The sequence below is a fragment of the Microcebus murinus genome, chromosome 14 (assembly GCF_040939455.1).
Source record: "Microcebus murinus isolate Inina chromosome 14, M.murinus_Inina_mat1.0, whole genome shotgun sequence".
In the NCBI taxonomy this organism is placed as follows: domain Eukaryota; kingdom Metazoa; phylum Chordata; class Mammalia; order Primates; family Cheirogaleidae; genus Microcebus; species Microcebus murinus.
The window spans coordinates 76,713,379-76,735,748 of record NC_134117.1 but is presented as its reverse complement, the minus strand read 5'-3'; the positions used below and the strand labels follow the sequence as shown (position 1 = coordinate 76,735,748).

The 22,370-nt window shown below is 36.6% G+C and overlaps 1 protein-coding gene across 1 annotated transcript in view; it reads right to left on the bottom strand.

The window, feature by feature from the left end:
* Positions 1-333: 333 nt before the first annotated feature.
* Positions 334-22,370, bottom strand: part of LOC105860117 (poly(ADP-ribose) glycohydrolase) — a 128,036-nt gene continuing 105,999 nt past the window's right edge. The window contains 3 exon segments of the mRNA XM_012744592.2: positions 334-2,535; positions 3,200-3,328; positions 14,582-14,687. Of these exon segments, the coding sequence (XP_012600046.2) occupies positions 2,381-2,535; positions 3,200-3,328; positions 14,582-14,687 (390 nt within the window). The 3' untranslated portion in view covers positions 334-2,380.

Below are 22,370 nucleotides of genomic sequence, written 5' to 3'. Positions count from 1 at the left end.
TTGGATATGCCTGCCCTGTAAGTCATTTCAACCAGCAAGAATGGAGATAATTCTCTCAGAGAGAACCGAATGTACCACACTGATGAGTAGTCACTTGTGATGAAGAATAAACCATTCCAGCAACTTGGTAGAGAATGAGGGCCTCAGGGCCTTTGCTCTTATTTCCTGCCGGTCCCCTTTTGTAATGACCTCCTGGAGGTTGTGATGGCTTTATAGCAGTCCTCCTTCATCTGTGGCAGATAGGCTACAAGACCCCTCAGATAGTTCCAAACCCAACTCCTGCCAATTGGGACATGTTTTTGGTTCTTGTCTTCCATCCATAAATTTAATGCCTTTTCCATCTTAACCAAGCACTTACCATGCAGTGTGGCTGTAGCTTTTGCACTTTGAGGTGTAACAGCAAAACTAGCATGAATTTCTTTTTTCCTTCTTCACAATTTCATGGATAGAAGACTCATTCTTACTGCAGGTCTCAGCAATCTCAGCATATGTTGGTCTCAGCATATGTTGGTCATATGTCTCAGCATATGTTGTTTTTTAATTTTCTTTACTTATTAAGTCAAGAACTTTTACTTTTCACTGAGAGGAAGCACTTTAAGGCTTCTCTTTGGCAATAACCAAATTGCCAGCATCACTACTCTTGTACTTTGGGGCCATTATTAAGTAAAATAAGGATTACCTGAATACAAGCACTATGATACTAGTCAATCTGATTACTCAGAAGGCTAAATGACCAAAGGGTGGGTAGTGTATACAGTGCCCACACTGGACAAAGGGATGAGTCACATCCTGGGCCAATGGTGTGAGATTTCATCATGTTGCTCAGAATGGCATGTAATTTAAAACTTTTTTCCTGCCAATACCGGTAACAGGAGTTGAGACCTTCCACTCTTCATTAATAGGATTTGACCTCCATTAGCTATTCCTGACAGCTGATTACAAAACCAGAATGGTAATAGTGTGGTTTAGGATTATTTTGGAAACCTGAACAAGTGCTTTTGTGATTATAGTCTACTCTAAATTAACACAGGATTGGCCCTGGCTTTCACTTTAACCTCTGAAAGACAATATTACTTTTGTTTGTTGCCAGTTTTAAAAATGGACAAGATTGTGAATAAAGGACTACAAATAGAACCCTGATAAGGCCTAAACCTAATCATTTTCTACCAGTACAATTTTATTTAGATTGTATGAGTTTTCACATAGACACACTTAAAGAGCACATGTTAGATATACATATATAAAATACAGATGATATGGGAGTTTCTGGCAAATGATTTATTAATGAAAATTTATTAACTATATAACCTTTGAATACCAGAGAAACTTCAATATGTACATATTAGCAGGAAGTTCCCAGTTCCCAAACTTTGGTTATATGAATATGCCTCAAGCACCACAGAACAAACATTAATCTTAATTTAAAAAGAAAAAAAAAAAAACCTTAAGAAACAACAACAAAAAAAATCTTTCAACTCTCATGAGTCTGTTTTCTTTATTTTCTATTGGAAAAACCCTTTTATTCTACATTTCCTCTCATCTTGGTCAGTTTCTAAAAACCCTATCAATAAAAACTGATCAGAGGAAAAAGGACAGACAAACCATGACAGATATAGGTGATACTGCAAGAGAATAATTTCTGGCTGGGTGCCACAGCTCATGCCTGTAATCCCTCCTGCTTGGGAGGCTGAGGTGGGAGGATCACTTGAGGCCAGGAGTTCAAGACCAGCCTGGACAACATAGCAAGACCCTGACTCTTAAAAAAAAACCACAAAACTATTTCCGGAACTTACTGTTTTAAATAAAAAAAAGTTTTAACTAGGAGGTTTGCATCATACAACAAATACGAAAAAAGTCCAATTCTTAATTTTCAAAATCCAAAAACTCAAACAATGCAAACATAACAAGAACTGAAGCAAAAGGCTCACAGAAAGACTTGTAGCAAACCCAGTTATAGGGATCCCTGGATTTCCACTTCTTCTCTGGTATCACTGGCATCTGCTAGCTGCAGAAGTAATTTGTATAATACACAGGCAGGAAGAAAGACCAAGACCTGACAGGCTGAGCACAGTCTTTCATGGGATTTCATAAGAAATCTATGGGCAAAAGAAAGAAATATCAAAGAATGAAAACTAAAATAGAAGAAAATGGAAACAAAACATATATAAGCCTGTGTAAATCAAGATAGAAGAGGCTTAGAGGTACAACCTGACAGTCACATATGTATGGAAGGGACTGCATCTTTGACTACAAATGTGGATTATATACACATTTATATTAACTTAAGTCAGTTCATATATACACCTGACATTTCAAACAGAATGTCTCTGGTGAGAAGTGGATGAAGGAGAACTGGATGAACATCTATTCACTTGGCTCCTCAGGTCCCTGTCCTTTGTCCTTGTTGGTCAGTGGTTTCTACATAGGACTCAACAGCATAGTATATGAATGGATAAAGCTTGATGTCTGGTCCAGGGGTGGAACAGCTTTTGCATTCTTCATTGTAATATCGCAGCAACAGCTTATACACTTCTCCTGGAAAGTAAAAGACCAGACCAGTTTGCACATTAAGTAAGGTATGTAAATGGAAAAACCTTCAAAAGAATATTCCAGTTTTGTCTTAATTTAAATAGCATATGCTTAGATTTGGCTTTTGAAAACATAGCATGAATTTCATATGCCTGAAAGCCTTTCCCAACATAAACCTAAAAATTTTAAAATTCTTTAAAGAAACCACATATTAAATCATGATTACAACAGGCTATACATGGTCCCTTATCCATGTACTGTCTTGGGAGTTCATGGCAACCCCAGTTATACACCTCAGCTCTGAAGGTAGCAAACACACTGGCATGTCTGATAGCTACAATAGGGTGAGGTTTCTTAGGTCTGGTCTTACCCTCCCTCTTCCCTCTTTCTCCTTTTTGTTTTTTATATACACAAAAGTAAAAATGGACACTAACTCCAGATTCCTGGCCTTATTTTAGTAAGTTGATATGCTCATTCAAGATCATAGGTGAAATTGCCAGAAAAAAAAAAGACTGCAAATGCTGCCCCTCTAAGAGCTTTGCCTTATCCCCTCACAGTCACCCTTTTGTTTCTTCTTACCCACTGTGGTTCATCCAGATTTAGCAAATGTTCCCCCTGGATAGTGTACAATCCATCTAGATACTAAGTGTCAAGACTACCTCCTACTTACCAACAGTAAGTTTCCTTTCAGTAAGGAAAGTGTGCATGCTGTAAATGTCTCTCATCAATTCTGAGTCCCCAAAGGTGAAATAAACCACATCTCGCTCAGCTGCAGCAGCTGCCAGTATCTGTATTAAGGCTGCAGCGAAGAGAAAAGACACAGCTATATTATGACACTTCTCATCAAGATACCTTTAGCTCCTTCAATCAGCTAAGTTACAGCTGGTATGCCATGGCTTCATTCTAGATTTAAGATTTATAAACCCAATGTACACGTTATTAGAAATGGTGAATACAAAATGGGCATAAATCATCTAGTTGTATGATTTTTCAGACATGCTGCTGAGAATATCATTAAACTACAGAATTCCCACACAGGCACCTTTTCTGGACCACAAATAAAGGAAAGTGCGTTTGGAACAGCAAACCAAGGCACCCAGTGATATTTATATTTGCTTACAGTAATCTGAAAATAAAATTTTTGTGTTAGCTTGCTTGATTTAATCATTTTGTATAATTACATGGTCACTCCTCTTTTGCATTGCAGGCACATTTGGGAGGTTTTACTGCTCTCCTTAACCCCACAGTAAACAACCCCACCTGCATCCTCATTGCTACCTGGTCACTGAGGCATGGAGTTGATGTTACTGAAGACTCTGGATGGTAACTCTTTGGTGTGTTGAAATGGGAAAACAATTGAGAGCCACTGTGTCTGGGAATCAAAGTTACAAATCACTGAGCCTAAAGTATATTTCTAAAAATTAAGTTCTTTTGCAATTTCAATAGATATAATTTATTTTAAATAACAAAACTGAACATAGTTACAATAAATGCCCTTTTGCTAGTTTTATAACTTTTACTTCATAAAAGAGAAGGTAGGGTTCAAATAAAAACATTACAGAGGATATCTTTTTATAGTTTTGATTTTTAGAAGCACATTAAAATATTTTACATATTTAAAAAATAAGGATAATAAAAATGAGAATGGACGGGAACCTACGATTGAAAGCAAACTAAAACAAATGAGCCTAAATTTAGTTCAAATTAATAACATAACCACACTGAAGAGAAAGGAAAAAGAAAAAGAAGAAATAACCCAAGTAACTTACAGACATGGTATTTGACCCCTCTTAGGCCAGAAGGAAAAAACTGCAAACAAATTCTTAACTCTTTTTATTAGGTTTGCTTACCATAGTAGTACGGGTGAAGCAATTCTGAAACTACTTTTAAATATATTAGAGATTGAACAAATGAATCAATGTGTTGATGTTGCTGGGAGCTAGAGTTATCACTATGGAAGAAGAGATACACAAACATGGAATGGAGGAAGACATAAAAGAACTCTGTGGGTATGGCCTGAAATGGAAGGCACTGGGGCATACTAAAATACATATAATCTTATGTGAATGTGTGTTTATTTATGTGTTTCCTAGCTTTGTCTGCTAAAATGGTGAAAAAGCAGACACCACAGTAGCAATGAGCACACTTAGCATCTAGATCTTGGTCCCTAATACTATTCCCCCTAAAAGGAAATGGAATCCTTGGGGAAATTCCTGATTCCATGGTTTGGACAAGAAAGGTACAAGATGAGCCCAGGACATTTTGTTATACGAGAAAGTAAAGAAGTGTTCAAATACATAAATAGAGGAGAGGAGGGAGGGCTCTTGCCCGAAGACTAACTGGTAAGTGTGCAGGGATTGCTAAACCACGAACATCCTTTCTTTGCAACCATCGTAATAAAGACTGGATCAGGCAAGAATCATTAACAGATGCTAAATCCAGCAGAAATTTTGTCTCAAAGTGTCTCTCACAGATTGCTTATTGGTTACAAAGGAGGAAAAAAACCTGAGTAACTACGCAGTATAGAAATTGGGCAACACCTTGACTGGGTGATCTAACTTAAGATCACCAACAGTGTCATATGGCCATCAAGTGCCTCTAGACAGTGTTCTGACCAAGAATATATAACCTTAACCTCATCATGAGGAAACAGCAGACAAACTCGAAGAAGGTTGCACTCTTCAAATATGTCAATGTCATAAAAGACAAAGAAAGGCTGTGGAAATACTCTAGATTCAAAAGGAAACTAAAAAACATGACAACTAAATGCAATACCTGACCCTGGACCCTGTGCTGGAGGGGAAAAAGCTAGAAAGGACTTTATTAGGTCAGCTGACAAAATGAGAACATAGCTGAAATATTAAAAATATCAATGTACATGTATGAATTTAGTAACTCTAATGTATTTATATAAGAATTTTTTCTTAGAAAATATACATTGAAGTATTTTGTATAATGTACATAACTTATATTCAAATGATGCAGAAAAAATTGTGTGCATCTATATATACATACATACGGGTATATTATTTTTGTTTTTATAAATTTGAAGTTAATTTTAAATAGAAGGTTGAAAAATTATGTAAGGAGAAAAAACTTTTAAGTTGAACTCGTAAAATTTGATATAGTTAAGTATTTCTCAGATCTGAAAAAGAATCTATGACATAATATTATTAAAGTATGTTCTAATTTCCAAATATTTATGGAGTATCCACAACATGGGAGGTGCCATGACTATGCCTCATTAATCTCAAATTGCTGAAAATAATTAACTTCAAAATAGAGATAAGTTTTAATTAAAACTGCTCAACCAACTTATGTATACATTAAAGCTTCAGTACACCCAATTTTAAAAGGTTCCTAATTAACCTAAACAATATATAAAAATGGAAACTAATGAATTGTCATCTTTCTCTTCCAAGAGGTATCATTTCGTAAGAAATGAGAATGAATACTTTGGCTTTAAGTATTTCCTACTAAAAAAGGACAGAGACTCAAAGAACCAAAGAAGAGTCCTTTCAGCCCTATGTCTTCCTAGATCACTGGTCATTTGCCATTTGTGAAAATGAAATATTAATAAAAACATTTAAAATTTATCTCCTTATAGAATTTATTGAAAAATTGCTCCACAGGCCATTTTGCCACTGGGAATAGGCTCTTGGAGCAAAGCTTGACAGAACTATCAAAAAGAGGCTGGATCCTAATAATAGAAAAATAAAAAATAAAACCAATTCATATCACTTTCTTGATTTTCCACCCATTTCTGTGTGTATGCACACTGTACCGTAAGTGCAAGTTAGGCTACTTAGGACTGGGAAGCAGCCAAGTTCAGTCCTCAGCCTTTTGCTAGCAATCCAGTTCTGTGACTTTAGCCAGTCACTTAACTCTCTTGGCCTCATTTGTCTCAGCTACACAATGAAGGAGGTGAATCAGATGATTCCTAAACACTCTTTCAGGGTTTAGAATTACACAATCACTGGTATAAGTGTTTTCCTTGCATTGGATGCTAGACTGTAACTACATAAATGAAATTCCCAGAAAGATAATCTTGACCCTAGATACATCAGTAATCACTGACAAAAGATCATTTTAAATAGCACTGTCTTCAGACCTCACTGTCTACATCCTCAAGCTCTTTGCAAATCTAGAAAATTATGCTGCTTGAATTAAGTGAACTCTTTTGAATCAAGAATTAGATGAGAATAAACCAAAACTTTATTATGGTGTGTGGACTGATTCCAAGTATGATATAAAAGCATCAAATTCTAACTTCAAGCACAACTAGGTGCCAAAATAATCACTAAAATTAACCTGCAGGGAGCTTGGTTTTAATTTTCTTTTTGGCACCAATGTTAAGCTATGAAGAAAATATAAATAAATGTAACATAAAAAAATTCATAATGTTGCAACAAATGGGCCAAGCAAAAAATGGGTAAAATGATGGATACTCATACCACAGGTGTGGTGTGAAGCCACTGGCATGTAATACTGGTAATGGCTGCTAACACTGAGCTCTTATAGCAAGCTCAAGATCGCTCTAGGAGCTTTACAAGCATTAAGTTATGATTTTGTACAAAAACTGCACAAAGTAATTATTTGTAGTATCTCTATTTTGAAAATAAAGAAATTTAGGCACCAGAAGGTTAAGTAATGTGTCTCAGATCACGGTGCCAGAAAGTGGGAGAGCTGAGACTAGAACTCGGACTCAAGGACTCATGCCCTCACCCGGTCTGCTTCCAGGCTGCCACGTCAAGTCATTCTGCTTGACTCCAAGCAGCCCTTACCACATGGCAACCAGAAGATTGTTCTTAAATCACTTATTTACCTTATTTAAATGCATGCTGGCAAGGGGGCTAAAATAGTACAGATTTAAAAATACTACTCATATCCTTCTAATGAAACGTAAGGTCTGTGTGTGAACTCTCATGACCCTGGTACCCTGAAAAGCTCAAGTGCTGTTCACCAGCCCCCAAAGCAATTAGCTCCTTATTTCCACCACACGGCACTCTTCTAGGCCATCACTTATCCTCTAATTCTGTGGTCCCCAATCCCAGGGCCACGAACCAGCACCCAACGGCAGCCTCTTGGGACCATGCCACGCAGCAGGAGGCAAGTGAGCAAGCAAAACCCTACCTGCACCCACAGCTGCTCCCCATCACTCACATCACTGCTGAGCCCCATCACCCATCAGATCAGCGGTGGCATTAGACCCTCATAGGAGTGTGAACCCCACTGCCAACTGTACATGCAAGGGATCCGGGTTGTGTGCTCCCCATGAGAATCCAATCTAACAATCTGAGGTGTAGTTGAGGCGGCGAGCCCCTCCCTCCCTCTGTGGGAACTGTCTTCCACAAAACTGGTCCCTGGTGTCAAAAAGGTTGGAGACCACTGCTTTAACTGGTCTTGTCCTCTGGCTACTGTTCTGAACCTTGACACCCCCACTCCCACCCCCACCCCCATCCTGGATATTACTAAAGGCTTAATCTTCGTCCTCTCACCTGCTTTAAATACACTCTCCTTAAGAATTCAACCACTGTCTCTAGAATGGTAACTTCCAAATCTAGATCCAGATCCAGAGCTTATAGCCAATATAGATTAAATATCAAAAGCACAGACAATGTCTTCAACCCTGGTTTGAATCCTGGCACTGCCACTTGCTATCTGTGTGACTTTAGACTAATTACTCACCTTTCTATGCCTCAGTCAATGCACCTATAAAGACAAAAAAGAAAACCTATCTATTAATAGGTTGTTGTGTGCTAACACAGGTAAAGAATGTATTTAGTACAATTCCTGGAACACAGAATGCATTCAATATGTTCTCAACTGGTAATATTAACAATAATACTAATGAACAGATACTGGTTTTTGAGGAAGATGGGGCCAAGTTTGAATGTTGGTTCTGGCACTTGCTATTAATAGCTTTCTTTCCTTAGACAGGTTTATTAGCCTATCTTTGAACCTTGGTTTCCCATTCTTTAAAATGGGGCTACAAATAGAAGGGTAACTATGTAAATTATAGGAGGAAATACAATGATTCTTAAAATTGGATGATCACCAGCAACTCCTAGACAATTAAAAAATTCCCAAAGCCATTAACTCAGCAGCATCTCTGAGATGCTGATACAGGCTGAGTATCCCTTATCTGAAATGCCTGGAACCAAAAGTGTTTCTGATTGTGAATTTCTGGGAGGTTTTAGAATATATGCAGTACTGGTTAAGCATCTCAAATTAAAAAATCTGAAATCCTCCAGTGAGCATTTCTTTTTGAATGTCATGTTGGTGTTCAAAAAGTTTTCAACTTTGGAGCATTTCAGAATTTAGATTTGGGATGCTCAACCTGTAAGAAATAGTCAATTGCTCCAGACACCTTTGAATAGAATGCCCATTACCATACAAGACTCCATTGTAAGCACTGGGGCCACAAAAGAGGACAATACAGAAATGTCAAGGGAGGAATACTCTTACCCAAGGCAAGGCTGAGAAAGAATGTGATCTACTCTAGCAGAAGAAAGCAACGTGTCAAAGAACCTGTGGCAGACAAATTGAGGTGGCCTGGCCCATAGTTCTATTCTTCCACTTTCCATTTTCTGTTGATAGTCAGCCCTTTCCCCCTTCCACAACCACACCTCCCACAGAACTCAGAGGGTGAGGCCAGGCCAACCGCATCAGCATGATCCAGATTCCAACCTTCCCTAGATTAATGGTTTTTCTGGAGTTTAGCTATTTTGATTTGAAAATATAATTAGTAATGACATTATTTAGGTTTGATATATAAATGGACAGAAGGTCTGAAAGACAATACATTTATAAAAACTTTCTGTATCTCAGAAACATTTCACTCAATATAAATATGCCATGGAAAACAACTGGAAATCCTCTTAATCACATTAAGGGGAGGTACTAGTGTTTACTTACTCCCTGGCTATGAAAATTTGGTCCAAGGGATGAGAAAGTGATCCAAGTTGGTCTAATTAGAGTATTTCCATGGGACTCTTAAACTAAGGAATCCTCCTTTGCTCTTGGGTCACTCAATTACAATGTTTTTTTGTTCTGTTTTATTTTGTTTATGAGACAGGGTCTCACTCTATTGTCCAGGCTAGAATACAGTAGCACACTCAAGCTCACTGCAGCCTCAAATTCTTGGGCTCAAGTGATCCTCCTGCCTCAGCCTCTTGAATAGCTAGGGTTATAGGCATATGGCCACCATGCCTGGCTAATCTTTTATTTTTTGTGGAGATGGGGTCTCACTTGTTGCCCAAGCTGGTCTCAAACTCCTGGCCTCAAGGTTTCCTCCCACCTTGGCCTCCCCAAGTGCTAGGATTACAGGCTAAGCCACCACACCTGGCAACTGTAGTACTTTAAGCCTGGTCCTGGTTCCTGCCATCAAATGATAACCTGAAGGAAACAAGAGAATGAGGTAATCATATTGAGAGAAATGGGCAGGAGAGGAACCAACACATACGCGGAATAGAGGGAACACCTGATCCTACAACCTGCTTATCCCCAAGGCCAACTCTACCCTGCCTTTCTAAGCCACATCAAGCAACAATCCCCTTGTAGGTATAAGGGATAAGATACATTAGTGCCTCTTTCAACGAAAGAACCCTAATGCAGAACTTTTATGGAGGGTGAGGGGAATCTCTCTGGAGTAGTTACCACTGGAGTGGAGTCTTACAGGAATAGAAGGAATTAGGTACAGACAGGCAGGTTACAGAAGAATGAGCAAACTCCAAGATTAATGAAAAGCTGTTGAATAAATGTGTTAAACAGAAATTCATTGATCATATTTTATTTGCAAGTCACTCCTAGGTACTGAAGGTTTGGAAGGGAGATAAAAAAGAGAATATAAGAAAATGCACATACTTTTTAAACTAGCAATCGCATAATCTTTCACAAGTGAGGCAACATACTCTGGAGATGCTAAAAAATAAACACCAAAGGAACTGCAAGGAGAAATTGACAAAAACACAACAGAATAAAGAACTTTAAAGTACCACTTAGTCCCCTCACAAAGTAAGCAGATCAAATCAGAAAAATAGAATGTGATCTACTAGGTATAGAATCTTATAGGTAAAGAGTAAGCTCCATACCCAGAAACACCTTTTCAAGTACCAACCTATGTGTAACAATCGACTATTCTAGGTCACAAAGAGAAGTTCAAAAAACTCCAAAGTATAAATATTGTTTACAATGTAATCAAATAAGAAATAAGAGATAAAAGAAGCAATTTTAAATCAGTCATTTAAAATTTTTTAAATTATGCCCTAAAAATCTCACAGGTCCTTGGGGCCTTGGTGGTACACTTGAGGCAGGAGCCCACCCAATAACCTCTGCTGAGATGGGATGTAGAAAGCTACAAAAAAAAAGTCACTTCCACCCTAATAATGAGAAAAGGCCAAATACTATAATCTTATTGTAATTATAACTTCTCCTGGGTCTACCAGAGAGCTGAGTTTGCAAGGCAACTGAAGTGTGACAAAGCACTTCCAAGGAGAAGAAATACATGAACTGTTTGACGTTTAAAATAACTAGAACAAAGAGGTGGCCACCATACAAATGGGTAACAAATAAGCCAGCTAAACCTTTAATAAAATGTTAAAAGCGAAGTGTGGATTAGGGGGTCACTTAGAATAATGAGGAGCACCATAAATGAGTTCACATTCACTCCAAAGTGCTTTCCCACGGGTGTCCACAGGGTGCTCAGAAAGATGGGAGCCAGGAAAGAGGACAGAGAGAGCCCCATTGGTGGCATGGGCTATGTAGGAGGCCACTAGTTGCTGTTGTAACCAGGCACCAAACCCTTCCATCTCACAGGAGTGAGGAACCTGTGGCCTTGGGGCCACATGTGGCCTTCTGGATTCTTAAGTATGGCCCTTTGACTAAATCCAAATTATACAGATTTTGTTACAAAAACAATATGTGATCACAATAGGAAAATACACATTACAAAGAAAATAAAGAAATCTATATCACCCACTTAGAGACAACCATAGTTAATCTTAACACATGAACAGATAACCACAGAGAATCTGAAATCTGTGTGGTATCTTATATTCAAAATTTAATTTTTAAAACAGAAACAGGTCATATACCATATACCATGTATTTCTTCACATCTGGCAATATTCCAAAAACATCTTTCCATGTCAGCAGATATATTTCTGTTAACGGGTTTTAGTAACTGCATAATATTTCATTACAAAGATACAGCATAATTTCTTTTTTTTTTCAAAATCACAGTTTTAATAGCCAATTTTCAACATTATAGCCACTTCTAATTTTTTAACAATTATTCAAGCTAATAAAGGGAAGGGAGATGTCAAAAAGTTACTCCAAACTTTAAATCTCAATAATTGAGAGAATGAATTACATTTGGAAACCTTTGAATACTACATTTGATAGTCACGGCAGTAAGCAAAACTGTAGTCTGAGAGAAAGGCTTTTAAGCTGGGGGTGGAGGGAAGGAAGTGAAAGTGAACACATTCATAAAGCATTCCAAGTTGTCCATCACAAATGACCGTGGCTTATGGCAGACCTGGTTTCTGGATTGATGACATGAATCTAGTCATTCATTTTACTTAAGTGAAAAACAAAAAACATGTTTGTCATAAGATCAATAAGCCCAGAGTGAAAAACAGCTTTTCTCAAACAAATTCAGGATGATAAAGAATTTCATAAAATAAAAACTAGAAATTCTTCCATTTATAGACTTTCAACACTGAAAAAAGTACCATGCAGTTTTTGTTTTTGAATTCGTAGAAAATGTGGGTGGAAAGTCTTCAGAATAAGGTGACAGGACAGTAAAGATTTTTCTAAGTACACCACAAAAATCTGAACACATTAAGAATCACTCTCTATGACAATAGCCAAATAGGCTGAAATAAATGAAAAAAACTGAAAAAAAGTCTGCATTGTTTTTGTTTAACAGTTAAACAATTATTATTTCTTAATATATAACGAGTTATTATTAGCCAATGAAAAATTAAAACTACTCCCAAAGAGATTTAAAAAATGGGCAGGAAGCATAAAAAAGCAACTCACAAAACAAACACATGGCCAATAAACATGAAAATTGCTGAATCTCAGAAAAATTAAGAAGACTGACAACATCTCATGTTGGTGAGGTTGCTCATACAAGGAAGACCCTGTAAATTCATACAGCCTTTTAGAGGACAATTTGCAACAAGTATTGAAATATGAAATACACATATCCTTTAAGTCAATAATCTTACTTCTAGGAATTTACGCTAAGAAGATAATTATACATAACATATAATTATACATGGTAGTATTGCTTATAAGATAATGAAAACAAATAACTATCTGTGAATGGAGAATCTGCAAAACAAATTATGATATACACACACACACACACACACACACACAACATGTTGAGATTAGGCCTATATTTATTAGTGTTGAAAACCATGCACGAGACTGTAGTATTTTCAAATAGAGGTTAGAGAACAGAATAGATGGTGTGATCTCATTAATAGTTACATATCATTACACAGAAATGTCTAAAAGGATAGCCACCAAAATGTTAACAGTGAATTCTGATAATTTTTACACACTTCATGGTCTTTTTTGGATTTCCAAAAAACAAGTATAATTTTTTTATACAAATAATAACAAGCTTTTTACTGTTGGGGAGGAATGTAATCTGACATGACAGATTCAATTGTTCTGTTCCCAAGGAGATGGATTTTATCTAAATCTAGTTTGGCTATCAAGACCAGTTGGTTATTTTATGTTTGCTTTACTGTTACTTTGATATCAGTGATATAACAAAAAATCTGTCAGGTCTTAGTCTTAGGCTCTCAGCAAGAGCTTCAAAAACCCCTGGAATTTGTTATGTTAATGAAATAGTCCAGATAGCCTGACCTCCTGGAGTGAGGAAGGACTGGGAGTTGAGTTCAACCACGTGGCCAATCATTAATCAGGAGAGTGAGGTGCCAGAGGACACATCACCAGAGAGGTAGTGGAAGCTCTGCATTCCCTCTCAGACCTCGCCCTATGTGTACCCTTTATAATAAAACTGCAATTGTATGTACAGGACTTTTCTGAGTTCTGTGAGTACTTCTAGTGAATTACTGAACCTCAGAGGTGGGGTCATGGGAACTCCTGAATTGGTAGCCAGTTGGTCAAAAACGTGATTGGCCTGGGGGCTCCCTGAAACTTTTGGCTGGAGTTAGAAGTAGGGGCAGTCTTGTGGGCTCTGTCCTTATCTGTGAAATCTGCACTAATTTGAGCTAGTTAGTATCAGAATTGTATTGTGGTACACCCAGTTGGTATCAGACCAGTGGGATAAAATGGAACAGCAATCATCCTAAGTAATAATATAATGTTATTTTCTATAACTGATATTTTAAAAAGTAAAGTAAATATCAATCTGGTAAACGGCCAACAGCATTGCTGATCAGGTTTTGTAATTTTTTTGCCATAAACAATAAAACGCAAGAAATGTTCATCTTTCTTGGGAACCCAAATGCCTCCTTCGCTGTGCCACTCACACAGCTCTTCCAAACTATTCTCCCACCACGCCATGGACTTTTTACTAAAGCACTTAATACTGTGTGTTGCATTTGTCTATGTCTGTCTCTCGTATGCTGGACTGTGAATCCCAAAGCAGGGACCACATCTTATTCAACTTTGTATTCTACAACAGTGCCCAGAACATGGAATATGCCCAGTTCCATAAAATCTGTCCATAAAAGTCACTCCAGTGAAGGAAGACTGCTCGAGTGGACGCTTTGGTTTGAAACGTCATAGTTATTATAGATTCTTCTTTTCCTCTGACCTCTCTATATTCAAATAAATAGTGTGTCTGGTAGATCAAAGAGATAAGTGACCTGTGTAGGGAAATAGTAAATGAAAATAAGAATTCCTTTAAACATAAAAGGAAAAAAGAGGATAGTGTCAAATATTCTTTTTCCTTTTCTCTTAGATTTTTGTGGTCTCTTATTATGAGAGAACATCAGAAATCTGGCTTAAAGGACTTTTTTTCTGGTCAGGATGCTATTATCCTTTTCTACAACACCTTACTCACCTTTTAATCTAGCATCACCCCCAAAGGCACCACAGCCCCAGTTTCCAGTGGCCACTGCAGAAAGATTCTCTGAAGAAACTCCAGGACGGAGAAATCCACAGTAGGCCTGCAGGATAAAAGAGTTATCAAAGCACATGAGTTAACTAGACATTAACAGTATTTCTAACTGACTACTAGGATCAGTATCCATTATCAAGCTTATGTTCTTTCTCATTTTCCTTTTTTTCTTAGGGGCTAAAGTAGAGGGGAAAACAGAGAGAAAAGCCTGGGATTATACTTGGGAAGTGAGAAAGAAATGGCAGATTCTAATATTTATTTGTTTTGAAGCTAGGCAAATCAAATCCCTTAAACCAATATAAGTCTCAGTTTCTTTTTCCAATTCAAAAAAACAGAAATGGAAATATCAGAGATATTTCAAGAATTGATGGGCTCCCAATTACAGACTACCAAGAAAGGCGCTTGTTTAAACACTGTTTTCTTTGAAGGCTTTTGATTACTATTTTTTCATCAGGCAAAGGTCACTGTCATGCTTCCTCAGCACTTTCTCTGAATTACTGGGACTAGATTAATAACTGTGATTAGCTTTTAAATGTGCTTCCTGCCACAGAAATGCTAACAAAGAGCAAGCAACTGTCTATAAAAGGAATTCCTATGTCTGGTTATAAAATAACCTTTAACCCTTTGCACTCGGATGTCGAGTGTGACTCGACACGGTTAGCATTGGTAGCAGCTGGCATGTTGAGCCACACTCCACACGTAGTTTCAGAGGGGGGAAGGGGGATTTTTGTCTGTTTTTACAGTATCTTTTCTTGTTTTCATTAGCATGAAAGGACAAGTAAAATGTAAATGCAGAGATGGTACACTAACTTCCAGGGGTAGGTTATTATCCACTAACTTAGAGCAATGTTTACATGGAAAGCTCCATATAATCACACCTCACCCTAACAAAAAACACAAAGATTGTGTTGTTTGTTCTAACAGAAAAATCAAAGGAGGAAGAAGAGACGATTTACATTTGCAAAACATGTGACTGTAAACCAGGTCTTCATGTGGGTGCATGTTTCAAAAAATATCACACCATGAAAAATTATAGAGATTAAAATTACTCTTTGAATGTATCAGTAATTTGAAATATAAATAAATAAGTTTGTATGAAAAGAAACTCCAGTTTTTTATTCTACTGCCACGCTTTGTAAAATCTGGGGTATTTAAAAAATTAAATCTCGAGTAGAATAAAGGAATTGAGAAAAAAGCAAGCGAGTACAAAGGGTTAAGATACTTTTTAAGCTCTTCTAAGAATCTCTGGTTTCATAGCCCTGTTTTAAGCTACAATATGTAGAAATTTACTGATAGCCTGAACAAAGTACAATACACCCCCAAGAATGCTGGTTAAGCATTAATTAAATGAACAGCTCATTTTGTATATGAGAAGACTTTAGTTTAACATCCCAGAGTTCCTGATTTCCATTTATTTGTTGGCTTAGTTTGTTTTTCTGCCTCTTTTCTGTAGTTTTCTGAAACTATCAGACTATATTGGGAGGTCTAACATTATATAATAGCAAAGCAAATCTCCCCTAGGTTCTTTTAAGTACCAAAGCCTAAAATATTGCTTTATGTAATAGTAAATAAAATTAAAAGAATGATCTGTGACAAATGTTCCCACAGAAAAACCAAGAATATAAAGAGAGATACTTCTATGAAACCCACACATAGAAATATAGTAAATTGCTCTCTGAAGTTTCCACAAAGGTATAAAAATTTATTTTACACACTGTCTGGATGGATTAACAAGGCTATTCCTTCCACACTCTCCTACGCTGTAAATCCTGACAGATATTAATTATAAGTTGGTAGCAGATCATTATTCAACGCTATGGTACAGAGCTTACACAAGAGCTCACAAATTACCTGCATAATCAGATGCATGGAGCTTCTGAAAATCTCTTTCAGGTCAAAAAATCAGAGCGTTCCATTTTTTTGAGCAGGCTTTTGAAAGATTGTGCCATTATATGAACAAGGGGGAGAACAAAACCTCTGTCAGAATAAACATAACTTTGACACTTTCTTTCCTGTCAATTTTTTCTAACATGTCTAGATGAAGAGGAGGCTTTCTCAGCCTCCTGGCTCATGTTTCTGTTCTATACTGTCAGAATGATTTTCATCTCTTCCTTACCACTATCTCTAAATAACTGTGTTAACTTTAATGAGCAAAAAATAGCCTAGTGAAGATAAGACCTAACAATGGAGAATATGAAACAGTTAAATCATTAGAAGAAAAATCTAATATAAAATATTAACCAATTTTCCTGAAAAATGTATCCATCTTGGAAAATGGCCATAACAAAAAAATCATGAAATTGAAATTAAACTACAAGGCCGGGCGTGGTGGCTCACGCCTGTAATCCTAGCTCCCTGGGAGGCCGAGGCGGGCCGATTGCTCGAGGTCAGGAGTTCGAAACCAGCCTGAGCAAGAGCGAGACCCTGTCTCTACTATAAATAGAAAGAAATTAATTGGCCAACTAATATATAGAAAAAATGAGCCGGGCATGGTGGCGCATGCCTGTAGTCCCAGCTACTCGGGAGGCTGAGGCAGGAGGATCGCTGAGCCCCGGAGATTGAGGTTGCTGTGAGCCAGGCTGACGCCACGGCACTCACTCTAGCCTGGGCAACAAAGCGAGACTCTGTCTCAAAAAAAAAAAAAAAAGGAAATTAAACTACATTCAGTGTTTTGATCAAATAATATCAAATAAAACTTTAATTGGATAAAATTAAATGATCCAAAACTACAGAGTAATTAGGTATAAAGAATAACTAGTTATAATGATTACATATACAAAATTCTTTTATTCTATTAAAACCAAGCATTTCTAAGAGAAATGCTTCTAATAAGAGAAGTAGTAAGTTGGCCTGAGTCCCCTTTGGAGGCTCTGACTAGGCTTTTCCCTTCTCCGGGAAGGAGAAGGACCCCTAAATGCTAGAGACTAGGGCAGGGCCTTGAATCAGAGGGCCTTTCCTTTTACAGTAGGAATTGCACTCCTTTGATAAGAAACAAAGATCAGATAAAGACAGAGACATCAAAAGAGTTGCCAAGTTCTCATAACCACAGGGAAAGGCACTAGGAGTTCCCAAGAGCTCTGTATTAGCAAATCCTTTTCTTTAGCCCCACCAAGAGCCACAGTAGTTGAGGACATTGATCAGAGCTGTGAGAGTAAAAAAAGTCAGCTTGAACTCTAGTCATACCCTGACAGAAGAATTTATTTGTACAATAAACAACTTAGTAGGGTAAAAAGAGGAAGCATTCATATCTCAGGATAGCAAGAAGATACCAATAAGCACTCCAATCTCAGAGTGAGCTGTGATGGGAAGGAAGAAAAGGGGAAGTCTTGAAGGTTGCAAGGGAGCATTGAGAAGCAAGAAAAGGAAAATATTTGTTAATTAGTTAAAAACTAGAGACTGATCAGGAAGTAGTACAGATATAGATGTAGAAAAGAAGCAAAGAAAGTGGAAGATGGACCAATGCAAATTGGTATAAAAGTCTACAGGCCCAGAACTGGACTCAGGAAAGAGACTACTGTACCCAGGGGAAAAGTTTAGCACAAATATGCACACATACACTTAAAGAACTCTGGCTTCAATATAAATTTCAGCAGGCCCAAGTAGATATATAGTCATGTGCTGCACAAGGACCTTTCCGTCAATGATGGACCACATATTCAACTGTGGTCCCATGAGATTATAATATTGATAACATATGTTTACAGTATCTATTCTATGTTTAGATACACAAATAACATTATTTCAAAATTGCCTACAGTATTCAGTACCATAGCATGCTGTATAGGTTTGTAGCCTAGAAACAATAGGTTATACCATATAGCCTAGGTGTGTAGTAGCCTATACCACCTAGGTTTGTGTAAGTACACTCTATGATGTGTGCACAATGACCATTTCTCAGAACACGCCCCCCCATCATTAAGTTATGCTTGACTTTAAAGGATGTCTTTCATTAACTATAGTATACTACTTTCTAGATTAATAATTTAATAAGATTGTTCCTAAGGATTTGCTTATTTATATGAAATCAACTTATTATACTTATTTAATTTAAATTAATACATACTTGATACTGATAACCGATTTCCTAAGGTTTTTTTTTAAAAACAACCATGATATAAAAGAACCCTCAAGGATCTTTTGGAAGAGAATAAAGTAATATTAATCAAGAGCAATAAAATTATCCTTAGACTCAATAACATTTTTGTAAATTTCTTCTAAAGAAACATCAACTGTACAAAGATGTTTATTCCTACCTTATGTATAACAGAGAAAAACTTGGAAACACCTAACTGTTCAAAAGTAAGGACAGTAGTTAAATTATAGTACTGTATTTGAATCCACCCAATTTTATTAAACATTTTATTCTGATGATTAGAAAGTATGAAAAATAATTATAATATATGGTTAAATGAAATAGGTAAAATATAAAGTTATAGGTAACTTTTGAGCACATTTATATGAAACTAAATTTCATTTTCAAAAAAATGAAAACAACTGTTTGAAAGGTAGGATTATGGATGACTTTTTTGTCCTTAAAATAATTATAACATTAGTACATTGTTTTTACTATTTTCAAATGCAATATAAAATGAAAGAAATACGCAGACCTTAGTTTTCTCATGTGTAAAATCCAGGATTAGGTTAGGTATCTCATGATCATTCTGATTCTCCATATTGAGAAACTTACAGGAAAAATCACTAGAAATGACACACTCTGCACTAACATTTTTAAAGACTATAGTGATACACACTTTAAGAAAAGATTATAAATAAGATGTTTAACTTCTTAGAAATATCAATAGCAAGTATTGATTGGTTTTGTTATCAAGCTTTGGTTTAATAACAAACCCATTACAAATTTAGTGGTGGGCAGTAACAAAAAAAAATCAATAAACAAATCAAGTTTTTAAAAAAAATAAATCATGGCAATTTGCTGTTGGGAGTATCTCTCCACTTTGTCCAATTTCTGATCCAGAAGGTGTCACAAAATATGTCCATTACTTAATCTTACCTAAACGAGTCTAACATAGCTAAATACAACTTTTCCAGGTGATTTCTTTCTTCTCTTGCAAAGGTATTTTGCCACTTTTACAAGCTAGAGTCATAAATCTTTCCAACCTCAAAGATAATTCTCCTCCAGAATGTCAACCAACTGATCTTTCACAGGATTGAACATTGCTTCACAGTATCAGTTAGATAAAAGGAGACTGATTCCTTCCTTTTAAAAAACCAACTAACTCTACTTGCAAATCATAATGCAGGTCCAACAGGATAGGTGGAGCCTGGATAGAATAGACCTTTGCAAGAGGTAATAAAGCACTTGTGGGATTTCCCTTTCAATTATTTATTATCTGATGAGTGATGCCTAAAAGTAGCAAATAGGCCCCCAGAGCTCAGAGATCCACACTGAATTCTTTTTTTTTTTTTTTTTGAGACAGAGTCTCACTTTGTTGCCCAGGCTAGAGTGAGTGCCGTGGCGTCAGCCTGGCTCACAGCAACCTCAATCTCCGGGGCTCAGCGATCCTACTGCCTCAGCCTCCCGAGTAGCTGGGACTACAGGGATGCGCCACCATGCCCGGCTAATTTTTTGTATATATATTTTTAGTTGGTCAATTAATTTATTTCTATTTTTGGTAGAGATGGAGTCTCGCTCAGGCTGGTTTCAAACTCCTGACCTTGAGCAATCCGCCCGCCTCGGCCTCCCAAAGTGCTAGGATTACAGGCGTGAGCCACCACGCCCAGCCTTGAATTCTGACGGTAAAAACTGGCCTGATGCTTTGTTGCTTCATTAGAAAAATATAGTTTTTCTATTCTTCCCTACTTTCTCTCTGGCATGAAAAAAAAAAGTGGACTTGTGCAAGTCATCTCTAAAGTAATTCAATAAAGACTGCTTTATAGCAAAGCTTACAAAACATGAGGTATAAAACAGTAAATTAAATATTCTCTTCAAGTTATGCTGTTTATGTGAAATTCTTATTGCTTGTACTTATATGTGTAAATCTATTGTAAATCTATTTTAATAGGTAAATGTAACTAATAAAGGATGGAATACTTTAAAAGACCCAAAGTTATTTGGATTCATTTTCTAATTAAGTTGTCAATGGCATTTAACAAAATTATTTGCTGCTTTTTCCTTTTTCAGTAGAAGGATTAAAAATAATCCTTTGCTAAAATTTTTTGGAATATAGCAGTGAATGAAAGAATACACATTCACTGAATGACTTCTCACATGCCATGACCTGAACTGCATGCTTTCTCGACGTTAGCGCATGTGCAGATAGGCTATACATTACACATGTGGTATTTTCTTGTCTCAAGGGAATTTAGTAAGTAGGCTGGGGAAAAACCTTCAGATTCCCTTGAAAAAGTATGCCAAACAGAAAAGGATACTGAGAAAAGCAATCAACAGATAACTTGCTCACAATGTAAGTTTATGATCAAAAGAGAAGAGGTGACCCAGGCATGTGCTTGTAGAAGATCATGTGTTCACCAAAGGCAGGGAATATTCTCAAAGACGTAAGACTGAATCACAGAAAGTCTGCAAGTCAGATCTAGTTATAGTAATCTCTATGTTGTAGAATTCACATTTTTAAAAATGTGATCTAAATTTGGGGAGCCTGGATTTAGGGTTTGGTTACTGCCCAGCTATGAGATCTGGGACAAGTTACTCAACTCTTTCTAAGGATCAGTTCACTTATTCAAATTGGAGATAAGAACAGTATCTATGCCTTCTTAGGTGGTTAAGACTAAATCAGACAATGCATTTAAAGCACTAAGTAGAGTGCCTTGCATATATATAGTGGGCAACCATTCAATGACAATTACTTTTACAATTGTTACCTGTATGATTAAAAAATAAATTCTACCTGCATTTGACTGAAAAGAATTTTTTATTAGATATAAATTAGATATAATTGCATACTGATATAAATAATGGCAGACTGAAAATGAATACAGAACTACATTACTATACATTTAAAAAAATCAACCCATCTGCTTCATATGGCTTCATCTGTCCCATACTTGATTTTATACTAGACTTATTAGGCTTTATTTAGTACTTTAAGAATATTAAGGAAATATGTAACAAACTGTAACATTTTAAGTGATTTCAGACAATGTACTTACAAAATTTCTGAAGTGTTTACCTCAAAAAACGGAACTAGCATTGTCTAAAAAGTTATTTTATCATCAACCAAGTCATTTAACAAATCATTTTTAAATCTATAAATAATTTTATTTATTTTTATTTACTTATTTATTTCAAAATATTAAAGGGGTACAAATGTTTTGGGTTACCTGGATCACTTTTGTAACGTTTGAGTCATAGCTATGGGTGTGCCATCACCCAAATAGTGTTCACTGTACCCATTGGGTAGGTTTTTGCCCTTCCCCTTCTCCTACCTGTTTGATTTCCACTAAGTTTTACTTTCCTCTGTGTATATGTGTACCATCAGTTAGTTCCAATTTAATAATGAGGACATGTGGTGTTTGTTTTTCCAATCTTGAGATACGTCACTTAGAATGGTCTCCAGTTCCATCCAAATTGTTGCAAAAGGCATGCTTTTTAAGGCTGAGTAGTACTCCATGGTATACATATATCACATTTTATTGATCCACTCATGAATTGATGAGCACTTAGGTTGATTCCACATCTTTGCAATTGTGAATTGTGCTGCAATAAACATTCGAGTGCAGGTGCCTTTTTGATAGAATGATTTATTTTCCTTTG